Genomic DNA, 14,676 nt, shown 5'->3' with positions numbered 1-14,676 from the left:
AAGTACTTTACTTCATCTAAATATATTTTGGTAGTCAACTTCATTATTCACATTTTTTGAGATTTATTTAATTACTTTTTTCCTACAACAGCAGCTTTTACCTACACTAAGTTTACAAAATCATCTTATCGCCTTATTGAGTTGACTCACTCCTTCAACATACTTTTTGAGTGCCAACTAGGTACCACGTACTGTACTGAGGAAAGACTTACAAGTAATTATATGTTGTTCCCAGTCTTTGGTCAGTTCACAGCCTATTGGAAATGTTTTTAATCACATCATTGAAATACAGTCAGATAAGTGTTAACAAAGGTAGGTACAAAGCCATACTTGACATCAGTATGTGTATAGGCCAGGCACTGTAATAGGTACTTTGCATGTTGGTTTACTTAGTCCTCATTTCCACTTTACAGAAATACTTATAGACTCCAAGAAGGTCAGCATGTTACCCAAGGATTACACAGCTCTGTGAAGTGAGGAAGCCAAGTTTCTGCCCCAAGCCACGTTGGTGCCTGAGAGGGCACACAGAAGCAGAACTTACTGGCTGGGGGAAAGGAATCGGTTCTTAGGGCTTTAAGATTTCCTCCTTTAAGCATTTGTCAAAATTAGGGTTTTATGTTTACTGATTATGAAAATGGCATTGGAATTACTGATACAAGGGCTGCCTCAAGGTCTTATTAATTCTTAACTGACCACTTAGATGTCCCCAATACTAGCTACAATGAAAGTAACAACCACCTCCTCCCTCTATAGTATTGTTTGATTGCTGAAACTTCTTTCATGTGTGGGACATGATGATTGTTCCTGAGTACTGCTTTTAGATATCAGGGACATAAAGTATCAACAACAAAAAATTGTTCATTTTGAAGCACCAGTTTTAATCCTGTGTGTATAGGAGACTAGGATGTGGACAGATGAGTAAGAGTGGCCTCATCTTTGCTGAGTGTGCATTCTTGCACTAGTTAGAACAACTTAAAGGACCTCTTTTCAGTTTCAGAAATGAATGTCAGATTAAGTCTTTAAATTCTTTTTTTAAAATAAATTCTGAGCATGATGTACTCTGTCAAAGAAAACCCCTAGTAGGAATACATTTCTTTTTGAAGTCATCAGTTTTACTTGGACATTAAGAATATTTTCTGCAAAATTTATTAGTCATTTTTCTTAAGGTTTATTTACTAATATATGTTGCATTGGGATTCTGAAAAGCCATTTTAAAATCTTTAAAAATACTGATTTTCACCTGTAGTTTAAAAAGTGTCATTATTTTTGCATGTAAGAATACTAGACATATATATATGTGTGTGTATATATATATACAGACATATACATATGATACATATATTAATACCTTGACATATATTAATAAAACTTATGAATATGTAAGATAATGAATTATTTTATCAGTTATCTGGATTTTATTTAATGAACACATACTACATTTATAATCAATAAAAAATAATTGTGCTCAAACCTCTGAACACATGAAGTTATTATTTTTTAATTGATTTCAGAGAGGAAGGGAGAGGGAGAGAGAGAGAAACATCAATGATGAGAGAGAATCATAGATCAGCTGCCTCCTGCACACCCCCTACTGGGGATCTAGCCCACAACCCAGGCATGTGCCCTCACCAGGAATCGAACCCTGATCTCCTGGTTCAGAGGCCGGGCATGAAGTTATACTAAAAGTGTGGAATTCTGTGACTGTGTGAATAAGTTGTCATTAACTGAGCACATAATGAAAATCTTTGTGATCAAAATATTTTTTATTGCAATATAGCTGACCTATAACATTATATTAGTTTCAGGTTTACAAGATAAAGATTATATATATGTTGTGAAAAAATCATGGTTAAGAAGTCCAGTTACCATCCATCACCACACATCGTTACACATTTTTTTCTTATGATGAGAACTTTTAAGATCTACTCTCTTAGGAACTTTCAAATATACATACAGTAACATTAACTATAGTCACCATGCTATACATCACATCCCCAGATTTCTTTATTTTATAACTCGAAATTTGTGGCTTTGGACCTCCTTTACCTATTTTGCTCACCTCCCACCCCATACCTCTGGCAACCATCAATCCGGTCTCTGTATCTATGAGTTTGGTGTTTTGGGTTTTTATTTTTATTATTTTGAGTTCCACATATAGGTGAGATTTATCACATATATAGTATTTGTTTTTCTCTGTCTGACTTATTTCACTAAGCACAATGCCTTTAAAGTCCATCCATATTACAAATGGCAAGATTTCACTCATTGTTATGGCAAAATAAGATTAAATATAAAATATACACATATATCACATTTTCTTTACCCATTCCTCCATCCATGTACACTTAGGTTATTTCCATGTCTTGGCTGCAATGAACATGGTTAAGTTAGTGTTTTCCTTTCACTCAAATACCCACAAGTAAAACTGAAGGATCATATGATAGTTCTATTTTTAATTTTTTGAGGAACCTTCATACTGTTTTCTGTAGTGGCTGCACCAATTTACATTCCCATCAACAGTGCACAAGGGTTTCCTTTTCTTTACATCCTTGCCAACACTTGTTGACTTTTATTTATTTCTAATATATTTTTATTGATTTCAGAAAGGAAAAAGAGGGAGAGATAGAAACATCAAGATGAGAATCATTGATCAGCTGCCTCCTGTACGCCCCACACTGGGGATTGAGCCCGCAACCCAGGTATATCCCCTGACCAGGAATCTAACCTAACCGTGACTTCCTGGTTCATAGGTCAACGCTCAACCACTGTGCCACGCCAGCCAAGTGATTTTTATTTTTTTAATCCTCACCCAAGAATTTTTTTAAATTGATTTTAGAGAGAAAGGATGGAAGAGGGAGAGGAAGAGAAAGAAACATCGATGTGAGAGAGAAACATCTATCAGTTGCTTCTGGTACATGCTCTGACTGGGGATTGAACCCACAACCTGGGTATGTGCCCTGACCAGGAATCAAACCTGAGACCCTTCAGTGCACGGGATGACACTCCAACCAACTGAGCCATACCAGCCAGGGCAACACTTGTTAACTTTTTTGTAATATTCATTCTGACAGGTATGATGTGATAACTTCTTTGGTTTTGATTTGCATTTCCCTGATGATTAGTGATGTCAAACACCTTTTCAGGTAACTGGCCACCTTACATCTTCTTTGAAAAAATGTCTATTCGGAGCCTCTGCCCATTTTAAAATCAGATTGTTTTTTGCTATTGAGTTGTAGGAGTTCTTTATAAATTTTGGATATTGACCCCTTATCAGATATATGATTTGCAAGTATTTTCATTGCAAATACTTCAGATTTTCTTGATGGTTTCCTTTGCTGTGCAGGTTTTTAGTTTGATGTAGTCCCACTTTTTTATTTTTTATTTTAGTGTCAAATTCAAAAATAAACTGTTAAGGAGCTTACCGCTTACGTTTTCTTCTAGGAGTTTTATGTTTACAGGTCTTATTTTCGAGTTGATTTTTGTGTATGGTATAAGATAGTGGTCCAGTTTCATTCATTTGCATGTGGCTGTCCAGTGTTTCCAACACCATTTATTGAAGACTGTCCTTTCCCCATTGTATAGTCTTCATTACTGTGTCATAAAGTAGTTGGCTATATATGTATGGGTTTGTTTCTGTGCTATTTTACTCCATTGATTTTATGAGTTTTTTTATGCTAGTACCACACTGTTTTGATTATTATAGTTTTATAATATAGTTTAAAATCAGGAAACATAATGACTCTAGCTATGTTCTTTCTCAAGATTGCTTTAGCTATCTTTAGGGTCTTTGTGGTTCTATACAAATTATAGAATTGTTTGTTCTATTTCTGTGAAAAATGCCATTGGTATTTTGATAGGGATTGCACTGAATCTATAGATTGCTTTGGTAATATGAACATTTTAAAAATACTAATTTTTCTAATCTATAAGCAAAGACTATCCATTTATTTGTGTTTTCAGTATCATCAGTGTCATAGGTTTCAGTGTAAGGTCTTTCACCTTGTTGGTTATATTTATTCCTATTTAATGCTTTTGCTGCAACTGTAAATGGGAGTTTTCTTAATTTCTCTGATAGTTCAGTATTAATGTGTAAAAATGCATCCAATTTCTTAATATTAATTTTATATCCTGGAACGTTACTGAATTTATTAGTTCTACCAGTTTTTTGGTAGAGTCTTTAGGGTTTTCTATATACAGTATCATGTCATCTGCAAAGAATGACAGTTTTACTTCTTCCTTTCCAATTGTATGCTGAATAGCTCTGGCTAGGACTTTCAATACTATCCTATATAATAAAACCCTAATATGCAAATCGACCGACCGGCACAACAACTGACAGAACAACCAGTTGCTATGACTTGCACTGACCATCCGTGCACAGACGCTCAACACAGGAGCTGCCCCCAGCCTGCAGGCCCCAACCGGCGGTGGCAGCGGGGGACAGGGCCAGCAAGCAGGCGGCACCAGGCCACCAGCCAAAGCAGGTGCCAGCAGAGGCTCCCCCAATCACCCTGCCAGTCGCCCCGCGGAGGGAGGCGACCGGCGGTGGGGGGCAGGGCCGGCAAGCAGGTGGCACCAGGCTAGCCAACGCGGGTGCGAGCAGGGGCCTGGATCACTCTGCCGGTCACCCCACAGATCAGCCCTGATCGCCAGCCAGGCCTAGAGATCCTACGAATTTCGTGCACTGGGCCTCTAGTGTTGAATAAAATGGCAAGAGTGGCATTCCTTTCTTGTTTCTAATCTTAGAGAAAAGGTTTTCAACTTTTTGCCCCTGAGTATGATGTTAGCTGTGGGCTTATCAAATTTCTATGAATGTTTATAATAAACTAGAGGCCTGGTGCACGAAATTCGTGCACGGAGGGGGGTTGTCCCTCAGCCCAGCCTGTACCCTCTTCAATATGGGACCCCTGGAGGGATGTCCCACCGGGATCGGGCCTAAACGGGCAGTCGGACATCCCTCTCACAATCCAGGACTGCTGGCTCCCAACTGCTTGCCTGCCTGCCTTCCTGATTGCCCCTAACCACTTCTGCCTGCCAGCCTAATCACCCCCTAACCACTCTGCTGCCAGCCCGTTTGCCCCCAACTTCCCTCCTCTGCCAGCCTGGTCACCCCTAACTGCCCTCTCCTGCAGGGTTGATCACCTCCAACTGCCCTCCCTTGCAGGCTTGGTCCCTCTCAACTGCCCTCCCTTGCAGGCAGGGTGCCTCCCAACTGCCCTCCCTTGCAGGCCGGGTGCCTCCCAACTGCCCTCTCCTGCTGGACATCTTGTGGTGGCCATCTTGTGTCCACATGGGGGCAGGATCTTTGACCACATGGGGGCAGCTATATTGTGTGTTGCAGTGATGATCAATCTGCATATTACTCTTTTATTAGATAGGATAGAGGCCTGGTACAGGGGTGGGGGCCAGCTGGTTTGCCCTGAAGGGCGTCCCGGATCAGGCAGGGGTTCCCTTGGGGTGTGGGGCGGCCTGAGCGAGGGGCCTGTGGTGGTTTGCAGGCCGGCCACGTCCCCTGGCAACCCAAGCAGAGGCCCTGGTATCTGGAATTTATTTTCCTTCTACAATTGAAAGTTTGTAGCCTGGAGCGGAGCCAAGCCTGGGGCTCCCTCCGAGGCCGAGGCCGGCAGCCATTTGTGTTGGGGTTATAATTGAAAATTTGTTGCCTTAAGCGGGTGGGCCCGGCCAGGGTGTATGGAAAGCTTTGCTTCCCCTGTTGCCGGCGGCAACCCTGGCCTGCTCTCTCAAGCTCCATTCTGCCGCCATTTGTTTGAATTTGTTTACCTTCTATAATTGAAACTTTGTAGCTTGAGTGGAGGCTTAGGCCTGGCAAGGGCAGGCGGAAAGCTTGGCTTCCTCTGTTACCTAGGAAACCTTGCTCTCTGTGGCTGTAGCCATCTTGGTTTGGGTTAATTTGCATACTCGCTCTGATTGGATGGTGGGCGTGGCTTGTGGGTGTGTCGGAGGTATGGTCAATTTGCATATTTGTCTATTATTAGATAGGATATTAATTTAGATTATAACTTGATTACTGGGGGTCAGTGGCCATGAAAACATTCATAAGGCACAAAGAACCTAGGCTATAGTTGAAATAAAAATTTAAAGATCACCTTAGCTGGTTTGGCTCAGTGGATAGAGTGTCAGCTTGTGGACTGAAGGGTCTCGGGTTTGATTCCAGTCAAGGGCACATGCCTGGGTTACGGGCTTGGTCCACCGTGGCAGGGGGGAGAGGGAGGGTGGCATGCAGGAGACAGCAAATCAGTGATTCTCTCTCATCATTGATATTTTTATCTCTCTTTCCCCCTTCTTCTCTGAAATCAATAAAAATATATATATTTTTAAAAAAATTAAAGATCAACAGAGAAAAGTTAAACAATAGTATTAATAATGTTTTAGAACATTATTATGAAAGGAATGAACAGAATACCATTTTTATTTTTAAAACTGTTATTTGAGGTAATTTAAATGAATATGAATGTAAAAAGTGTACAGGACTTCAGGTACTCATCACCCAGTTTCAACTATCACCTATTCATGGCCAAAATTGTTTCCTTTCCAGTCCTCCCTTTCCTCCCCAACTGTGGATTATTTTGGAGCAAATCACAAATATCATATGATTTTATCTGTAAATATTTCATTATGTATTTCTAAACAGTAGGGACTCTTTATTTAAACCATAAAATCACTATCTTACCTTAATATATCCCTAAATCGTATTTCCACTCAGCCACCTATTTCCCAATTGTCATTTTATATAGACTATATATAAATATTTTATTCAGTTTCATATTATAAAAATATGTATTACTATTCTTGAGTCAGGATCCAAATAAAGTCTATCCATTGTGATTGGTTCACAGGTCCTTGAGTCTCTTAATCTGTATTTTTGTGTGTGTGTATTTCCTTGTAATTTTTTACTTGGAGAAACTGGGTCACTTATTCTATAGGGTTCCGATGTGAATCATTTATGTGATTGTCTGTTTTCTGTGTTTTTTTATCAACTGGTAGATCCAAAAGCTTAATTTTGATTTTTAGGTCTGGAGTCTTATTTTTTTCTGTAGGTCCAGAGTCTCTTGGAATTGACCCTTCATGACTGCATTGGGCAGCACAAGTTACGTATTATGATTCATAGACCTGTGCTGCCTAGTACAGGAGCTTCTCTGGCTATTTACTTTTAAATTACATTTTTCAAATTTAGTTGCTTGTTCACACCAGCTACAACCTCAGATGCTCAATAGCCACATGTGGTTAGCAGCTATGATACTGGCCAGCGTTGATATAGAGTATTTCTATCATGACAGAAAATTCTATTAGATAGTCCTGTTTTAGACTCTGGAGAGATCCTAGAGAAGTAGATGAATTGAGTGAAATTTTTTTGGTGTTCAAGTAGATTTTTATGTTTTATAATAAGTTTTCTGTATGTTTTATAACTCATATTTGTGTAGTGCTGCCTGAATGTTACAGGACCATTCGTTTGTTGGTGGAAAATATGATTAGTGTGTTCCCAGGCAATTTTGTTATAGAGACTAGTAATGTCTCCACTAGTGTACGTTGTATTTTAGGTTGCTAATAAAAATATGTAGGCTCCATCGTATCCAGAAAGCATAAAGTAAGTGATAAACACAGATAAGCCCATGCAGTGAGAGGAAAGCTGGTGATGGTTGCTAGTGTAAAGTGGTCAGAACCACACATAAAAGTTATCTCTTAAGTTTCTATTGTATAACATTGTTAAGACATGATTTCCCAGAGTGGAGTTTTGCAGCACAAAAAATAAGTCAGCAGAGGGAGCCAAAAATGTTGACTCTCAGAAATAGTATTAATACTGGAAGTAAATGTTATAGCCGATAAGAGAGGAATTCCCTAACTTTGTAAAGTGTTATGAAGAAAAGGCTTTTATCAGCTCTATTGCCTATAAATATTAACCTAATGGCTGACCTACATACCTTCCTGTTAAAGAAATCATGTACCATTTTACTTTATCTCAATTTGCTCTAAAAATATTGTGCTTTAAGTAATCGATCTCTGCTTAACCTTTTACAGCGGAAGTTCAGAGTGAAATAGAAAGGATTTTTGAACTTGCAAGAACATTGCAACTGGTAGTTCTTGATGCGGACACTATTAATCATCCAGCTCAACTCAGTAAAACCTCTTTGGCCCCTATTATAGTTTATGTAAAGATTTCTTCTCCTAAGGTAAGTAGGCTTGCTGTTTGTTCTATAATCCAAGTTTGCCAAAATGTTTATGTTAATTTTGCAGTTACAATAGGCTACGTCTTTATCCATCATAGAGAGTTTGAAGAGATGTTTGTCAATTTTTAAGACTGATAAGAAGCCAAGCATGATTATTAGTTTCATGGCTTAGAACAGATGATTCTCAAAGTGTGGTAAAACCCTGGAGGTCGTAAGACACTTTCAGAGAGTTCACAAGGTCAAAACTATCCTATATAATAAAAGGCTATTATGCAAATTGTCCCCTCGACCAGGAGTTAGACCAGGGAGTAGGGCCGGCCAGCCAACCACCCGCAGCCCCTCCCCCAGCCTGCCTTGCCCCCCTCTTCCGATCCTTCCCTCCTCCCCTCCCCCCATCAGGGGCAGGGCAGGCCAGCCAATTGCCTTCGGCCCTTCCCCCTGACGGGCCCCACCCCCAATCAGCCCCTCCCACCCCAATTGGGGGTGGGCCAGCCCACCAATTACCTGCAGCCCCGCCCCCTGGCCAGCTGGGCCCAATTGGCCGATCCAGGCAGGCTGGCTGGACCCCACCCGTGCATGAATTCATGCACCAGGCCTCTAGTTTCCATAATAATACTAAACACCATTCACCCTTTTCACACTTTTGATGATGGTGCAAAAGCAATGGTAGGTAAAACTGCATGTGTCTAAGCATAAATTAAAATTAGCGTACCAGACAATACTAGCAGTAAGTTAAAAAAAACAAAAACCAAATAACCAGTTTCACTTAATTTTATTAAATACTAGAGGCCCAGTGCATGAAATTTGTGCACAGGGAAAGGGAGGGGGTTCCCCTCAGCGCAGCCTGCACCCTCTCCAATCGGGGATCCCTTGGGGGATGTACGATGCCGATACCTGTGGGATCGGGCCTAAACTGGCAGTAAGACATCCGTCTCACAACCTGGGACCACTGGCTCCTAACTGCTCACCTGCTTGCCTGCCTGATCACCCCTAACTGCTCCCCTGCCAGCCTAATCGCCCCTAACTGCTCTCCCTTGCCGACCTGGTTGCCCCCAACTGCCCTCCCCTGCCAACCTGATCGCCCTCAACTGCCTCTGCCTCAGCCCCCACCACCATGACTTTTTCTGGAAGGAAATTGGACGTCCGGAGATGGCCAGTTGACCCAGTCTAATTAGCATATTACCCTTTTATTAGCATAGATTATATAGGATAGAATTGCTTAAATGGGGGGAAAAGCCTTTTTCAGCAGGAGGAGATGCTCTTGGCAGACAAAAATACATAATACATATATCTGGACTAATAGCCAGCCATATGCATTATACTGCCAAACCGGTTATTAAAAAATTGAACAGCTTTCCTACACCTTACACCAAACAGCTGTTGCCCTTAAAACCCCTCCTCAGCCCCCACCTTAGGTTCTGCCTTCGCAGTTCACCCAGATTAGGTTCTGATTGGTCGGTTTCTATGCCAGTCAGCGTCAAAAGCTCCGCCTCCTAGGCAGCCATTGGCTCCTCACAGTTTACCCAGATTTGTTTCTGATTGGGTGATTTCTATGCCAGTCAGTGTCTCCAGGCCTATCTCTGGGCCTGATCTGCAGCTGCCACAGCAGCTGCGGATCAGGACCTGCTTCTCTCTCCAGGCCTCACCAGCAGCCTTGACAGCTGCTGATCAGGCCCTCTGCCTCTCTCTCTCTCTCTCCAGGCCTGATTCGCAGCTGCCATGGCAGCAGCAAGGTCATTAGGCCTCTGGCCCAACCCTGGGCCAGAGGCTAATGACCTTGCCGTGCCCGCCTTGCCCCGCTTCCTGCTGCCCTGCCCGCCCGCCAGCCTTGCTGTGATAGGAGCCTGTGGGCCGCGGAAGAGGGACCTAGAGGTGCTCCATGCACTTCCTGGTGACCTGCTGTCCGTCTGGTCTTTAGGTCGTGACAGCCCCTGGCCTTTTATAATGTAGATTCTGAGTAATGAAATAGGAAGTACACAAGAGCTGCATATACCCAAGTAGGTTAGTTATCTTGAGGATCTGCATTGGTATGATTATATGAGTTGTGAACTAACTAGCCACTTTCTTCATGGCATACCATTTTTATATGAAAGAAAAACTGACAGGTTATGCTTACTCAGACTTGGGTATCACATCAAAGAAAACAGCTAATAGCCTTTGTTACCAATGATAAAACTGAAGGTTTCAAAGAAAAAGCTGAGTTTTGGAAAACTTGTATCCACCTTTGAGAGCTTGGCAGCTACCTAATAAAGAGTTTTCTAATGAGATTAATAATAATAATTAACAGATAGGTTTTAATCTTGTATAATGAATTGTGTCAACATTTGGAAGATCTGAAGAACTCAGTGAACCATTATTTTCCAAATGTTCAATGAATGATGCTACAAATTATGCATGTTAAAGACCCATTCAAATTCCAAGATAGGCCAATGGAATTTATGTATCAGAGTAAGAAAAGTTCATTGATATTGTTTCATGTTTCACATAGCAACTAGTCTCTAAGAAACTAGTGTTTCCACACTATAAGGAATATCCACAATTATCTGAAAAGACTACTAAAATATTCCTTATCTCAACTACATATTTTTAGGAGGAAGGGAGTCCTTCACACATATGCTCCGACTGGTAGGTTAGCTTGCTGCTGGGGTCTGGGCGAGACGGGCCAGACACGCCCTGGAGTCCTCCCACAGTCCCTACCTTGCCCTGATCATGCACTGGTGGGGTCCCGAGGCCTGGCCTGTGCCCTCTTGCAATCCAGGACCCCCACAGGCCAGACCAAGGGACCTCACTGGTGCACAAATCCGTGCACCAGGCCTCTAGTAGGTCACATAAAGAGATACTTTCTGGCCCTAGCCAGTTTGGCTCAGTGGATAGAACTTCAGCCTGTGGACTAAAGGGTCCCGAGTTCGATTCCTGTCAAGGGCATATGCTCGGATTCCGGGCTCAATCCTCAGTAGGGGGTTATGCAGGAGGCAGCCCACCAATGATTCTCTCATTGTTGATGTTTCTCTCTCTCCTTCTCCCTTCCTCTCTGAAGTCAATAAAAAAAGTATACTTTTTGGGTTTCTCAAGAACTGTTTAAAACAAAGGGGTCATGAGACAAAACGTTTGATAACTGCTAGCCTTGAAAAGGGACTCAGAATAAGCTCTGAAGATTTATGTGAACATATCTCTTTTGCAGGTAATCTTCATAGCTCAATTTATTATAAGCCACTTGTACTGTATAAAAGTCCCCAGAGAAAGGAGTGGTGAATCTTGTCATTGATCTGAGTGCAAATATCCCTCCGTTTAAAAATCTTATCTTTTACAGGTTTTACAAAGGTTAATAAAATCTCGAGGAAAATCTCAAGCTAAACACCTCAATGTCCAGATGGTAGCAGCTGATAAACTGTCTCAGTGTCCTCCAGTAAGTCCTCTTTATATACACTATAATCCAGAGGAAGAGATCAGACCTGGCATTATATTAAAAAACAAAAAGCAGACAGTTACATGCCTGTTGGGGGAAAGAATCCTCACCACTTAGCAGTGAGCATCATTCTAAAGAAGTGAACTGTCCTACTTCCTGCCATGAACACTTGCCCTGATCATGGCTTACAAAAAGCTATGGCAAGTTCTGTGGTCACCTCACTTTGTAAATAACACCTCATTTGGATCTTAAATGAACAAGATGTTGACTTCAAAAACTTGGTCTATAAGATAGACCTCTTTGGGGTTAATCCTACTAACCATAGGGATTGACTTGCTGCCTCTTCAATAGCTCTCTGAAAAATTGATTTGAGACCCTGTAAAAACAAATGTCTAAACAGTCACCCAGATTCTGACATCTGAATACAGCCCTACTTCTAATTCATGCTTTACATACCCTGCCAGGGGACTACAGATGGCTTTTAGGTTGTTGTTTTTTAAGTGCAAGTATTTCAGAAGCTCCAAAAATTAGGACTATATCCATTTTGATTGCTTGGAGTTAAAATTTATGATAAACAATTTTTGAAGTTTGGGCCATGTCAAATCATCAGTGGTTTCCGTTTCTTCTGCCAAACTTCATGTCCTTATCTTTCCTCATTAATTTTCAGGGTTAAACTTTTCAGTCTATGTCAAAGCAGGTTTCTTCCTGTACTATTCAGATTGTATTATTTTCTTTTTATATCTCTTTCTACCATAGTATCAATTCCTGTTTTCACTACTGACAACTTTTCCATCATGCCCTTTAACAACAACTATTACACCTGTTCACTTCCTGGTCATTGCCGCTGGTTAAGCATCCAATATTCTAAACAATGACATAATCTGACTAAGCAGGACAGTCAGCAGATGGGAAAGAGAAGGAGCACATAAGCCACAGCACATACAAAGCATTGCAGCTCATGAGCCCCTCCCTCCCTCCTTTCATGAGGCTGGGGTAGGGTTGTGAAACTCGAAGTCAGTACTGGGCTGGTATAAGTGTGCTCTCTGACATGTTTGCCTCTGCAGGAGTTGTTTGATGTGATCTTGGATGAGAACCAGCTCGAGGATGCTTGTGAGCACCTTGCCGACTACCTGGAGGCCTACTGGAAGGCTACCCACCCTCCCAGCAGCAATCTCCCCAACCCTCTCCTTAGCCGCACTTTAGCCACTTCAGCGCTGCCTGTTAGCCCCACTGCAGCCTCTAATTCACAGGTGAGAGGAGTTCTTTACCGTGTTCGTTGAGAAGCCAGGCTGCCTAAGGTCACAGTGCTGGGGTCCAAGCCCAGATACCTAGTGCAGTGCTTGTGCCAGTGGAGTGGCTCTATCCAAACTGAGACACTGAGTCATTTAGACATCTTCAGTGTAAGTGGTATAGCTAAGAAAAGCAGGGTAAACACAATATACTATGAAGACTATGAAGATATACAGACTTTAGAACTCTCTGCTACATCTTAGGACAGGGATAGAAGAACTTTCTATACAGCAGCAAAGACAGTGGAAGCAGAATGCCAGCTGCAAGGCTGGGCTCCACCTCTTACCAAGCACATAACCGTGAATAAGTTCCTTATCTGCTTTTTCCCTGAGATGCCTCTGGCAACCTATCCCAGGGTTATTGCATTAATGACTTAATTATTAATTAATGTGGCTGCTAAAATAGTGCTTGTCTCATAGTACGTGCCATTTAAGCATTTCATATTTTATCTCCTTAATCCTTACCTTAAGCCAAAGCCAACATCCTAAGGCATTTTAATCTTCCTGCATGTATTCAAATGGGGGTAGTTAAGTATACACTACAGTAGAAAAATCTTAGGGACCTGTATCTGTATTTAAACCGCGAAAGAACATATAAAATGCCCTCCCTCATTTAAATAAAAAGATTATTCTGTGTACTGTTCCTAGGCACTTACAAATTGACAAAGTCCAATATGATATAGTACAAACCTTATAAATGCCACTAGACATCATTAAAAGAATTAGGTAACTTAGCAAGGTGAGATTTCATTTCAGCATTTTAGATCCTTAAAAGGAACTAAACTTGAATAGACCTGCTTTGTGATGCCTTAGTTCCTTACACTCTGACCAAGGTTGATGCCTGTGTTTTCTCCCTTCGACACCAGGGTTCTCAAGGCGATCAGAGGACTGACCGCTCTGCTCTCGCCCGCTCTGCCCCACAAGCTGAGGAAGAACCTTGCCTGGAACCAGCCAGGAAATCCCAGCACCGGCCTTCCTCCTCAGCCCCGCACCACAACCATCGTAGTGGGACAAATCGAGGCCTCTCCAGGCAGGAGACATTTGACTCAGAAACCCAGGAGAGTCGAGACTCTGCCTACGTGGAGCCGAAGGAAGATTACTCCCATGAGCATGTGGACCACTATGCCCTACACCGTGACCACAACCACAGAGAGGAGCCCCATGGGAGTGGTGAGCACAGGCACAGGGAGTCTCGGCACCGGTCCAGGGACCTGGATCGAGAGCAGGACCACAACGAATGCAACAAACAACGAAGTCGTCATAAATCCAAGGATCGCTACTGTGACAAGGATGGAGAAGGAATATCCAAAAAAAGGAATGAGGCTGGGGAGTGGAACAGGGATGTTTACATCCGCCAATAACTTTGGTCTGTTTGCGTTTTTGGATTTTTTTAAGTCTTGTATAACAGCACCCTCAATCTAAATCTTTGGGGTCGACATTGCAGTCACATGTGATCTGTCTTGTATATTTTGTATTGCTGTTGCTTAAATAGCAATAGTATGACAGAGTATTAATAGACTTTTGTTCTTTTCTAAGTGCTATATGAATTTGCCTGGTACGGCTGCAGTCCTCTGGTTGTGTACTGGACTTTTCAAAAACTGTTTGGGGTAGCTGCCACTTGAACAAATTGTTGCCATCCAGGGGGCATTAATATTTTAAGAAATGTGGTGGATGTTTTAAAAAATATAGTTGACATCTCCAGCAAGCCAGAACTGGCTCAGATAAAAAGTGGAATTTCTTGATTCTCCAGATTTTTAAAAGGTAGGCACCTGATATGCATATTCATTCATCCATG

At 41.8% G+C, this 14,676-nt stretch overlaps 1 protein-coding gene across 1 annotated transcript in view; it reads left to right on the top strand.

The window, feature by feature from the left end:
- The window catches only part of CACNB2 (calcium voltage-gated channel auxiliary subunit beta 2), a 372,371-nt gene extending 358,120 nt beyond the window's left edge, over positions 1 to 14,251 (top strand). The window contains exons 11-14 of the mRNA XM_079766692.1: positions 8,038 to 8,189; positions 11,497 to 11,592; positions 12,657 to 12,842; positions 13,748 to 14,251. Coding sequence (XP_079622818.1) covers positions 8,038 to 8,189; positions 11,497 to 11,592; positions 12,657 to 12,842; positions 13,748 to 14,242 — 929 coding nt within the window. The 3' untranslated portion in view covers positions 14,243 to 14,251. The remainder of the gene's footprint in view (positions 1 to 8,037; positions 8,190 to 11,496; positions 11,593 to 12,656; positions 12,843 to 13,747) is intronic.
- The last annotated feature ends 425 nt before the right edge of the window (positions 14,252 to 14,676 follow it).

Source organism: Cnephaeus nilssonii (genome assembly GCF_951640355.1).
Source record: "Cnephaeus nilssonii genome assembly, chromosome: 1".
Lineage (NCBI taxonomy): Eukaryota > Metazoa > Chordata > Mammalia > Chiroptera > Vespertilionidae > Cnephaeus > Cnephaeus nilssonii.
This window is presented reverse-complemented; position numbering and strand designations above follow the sequence as displayed.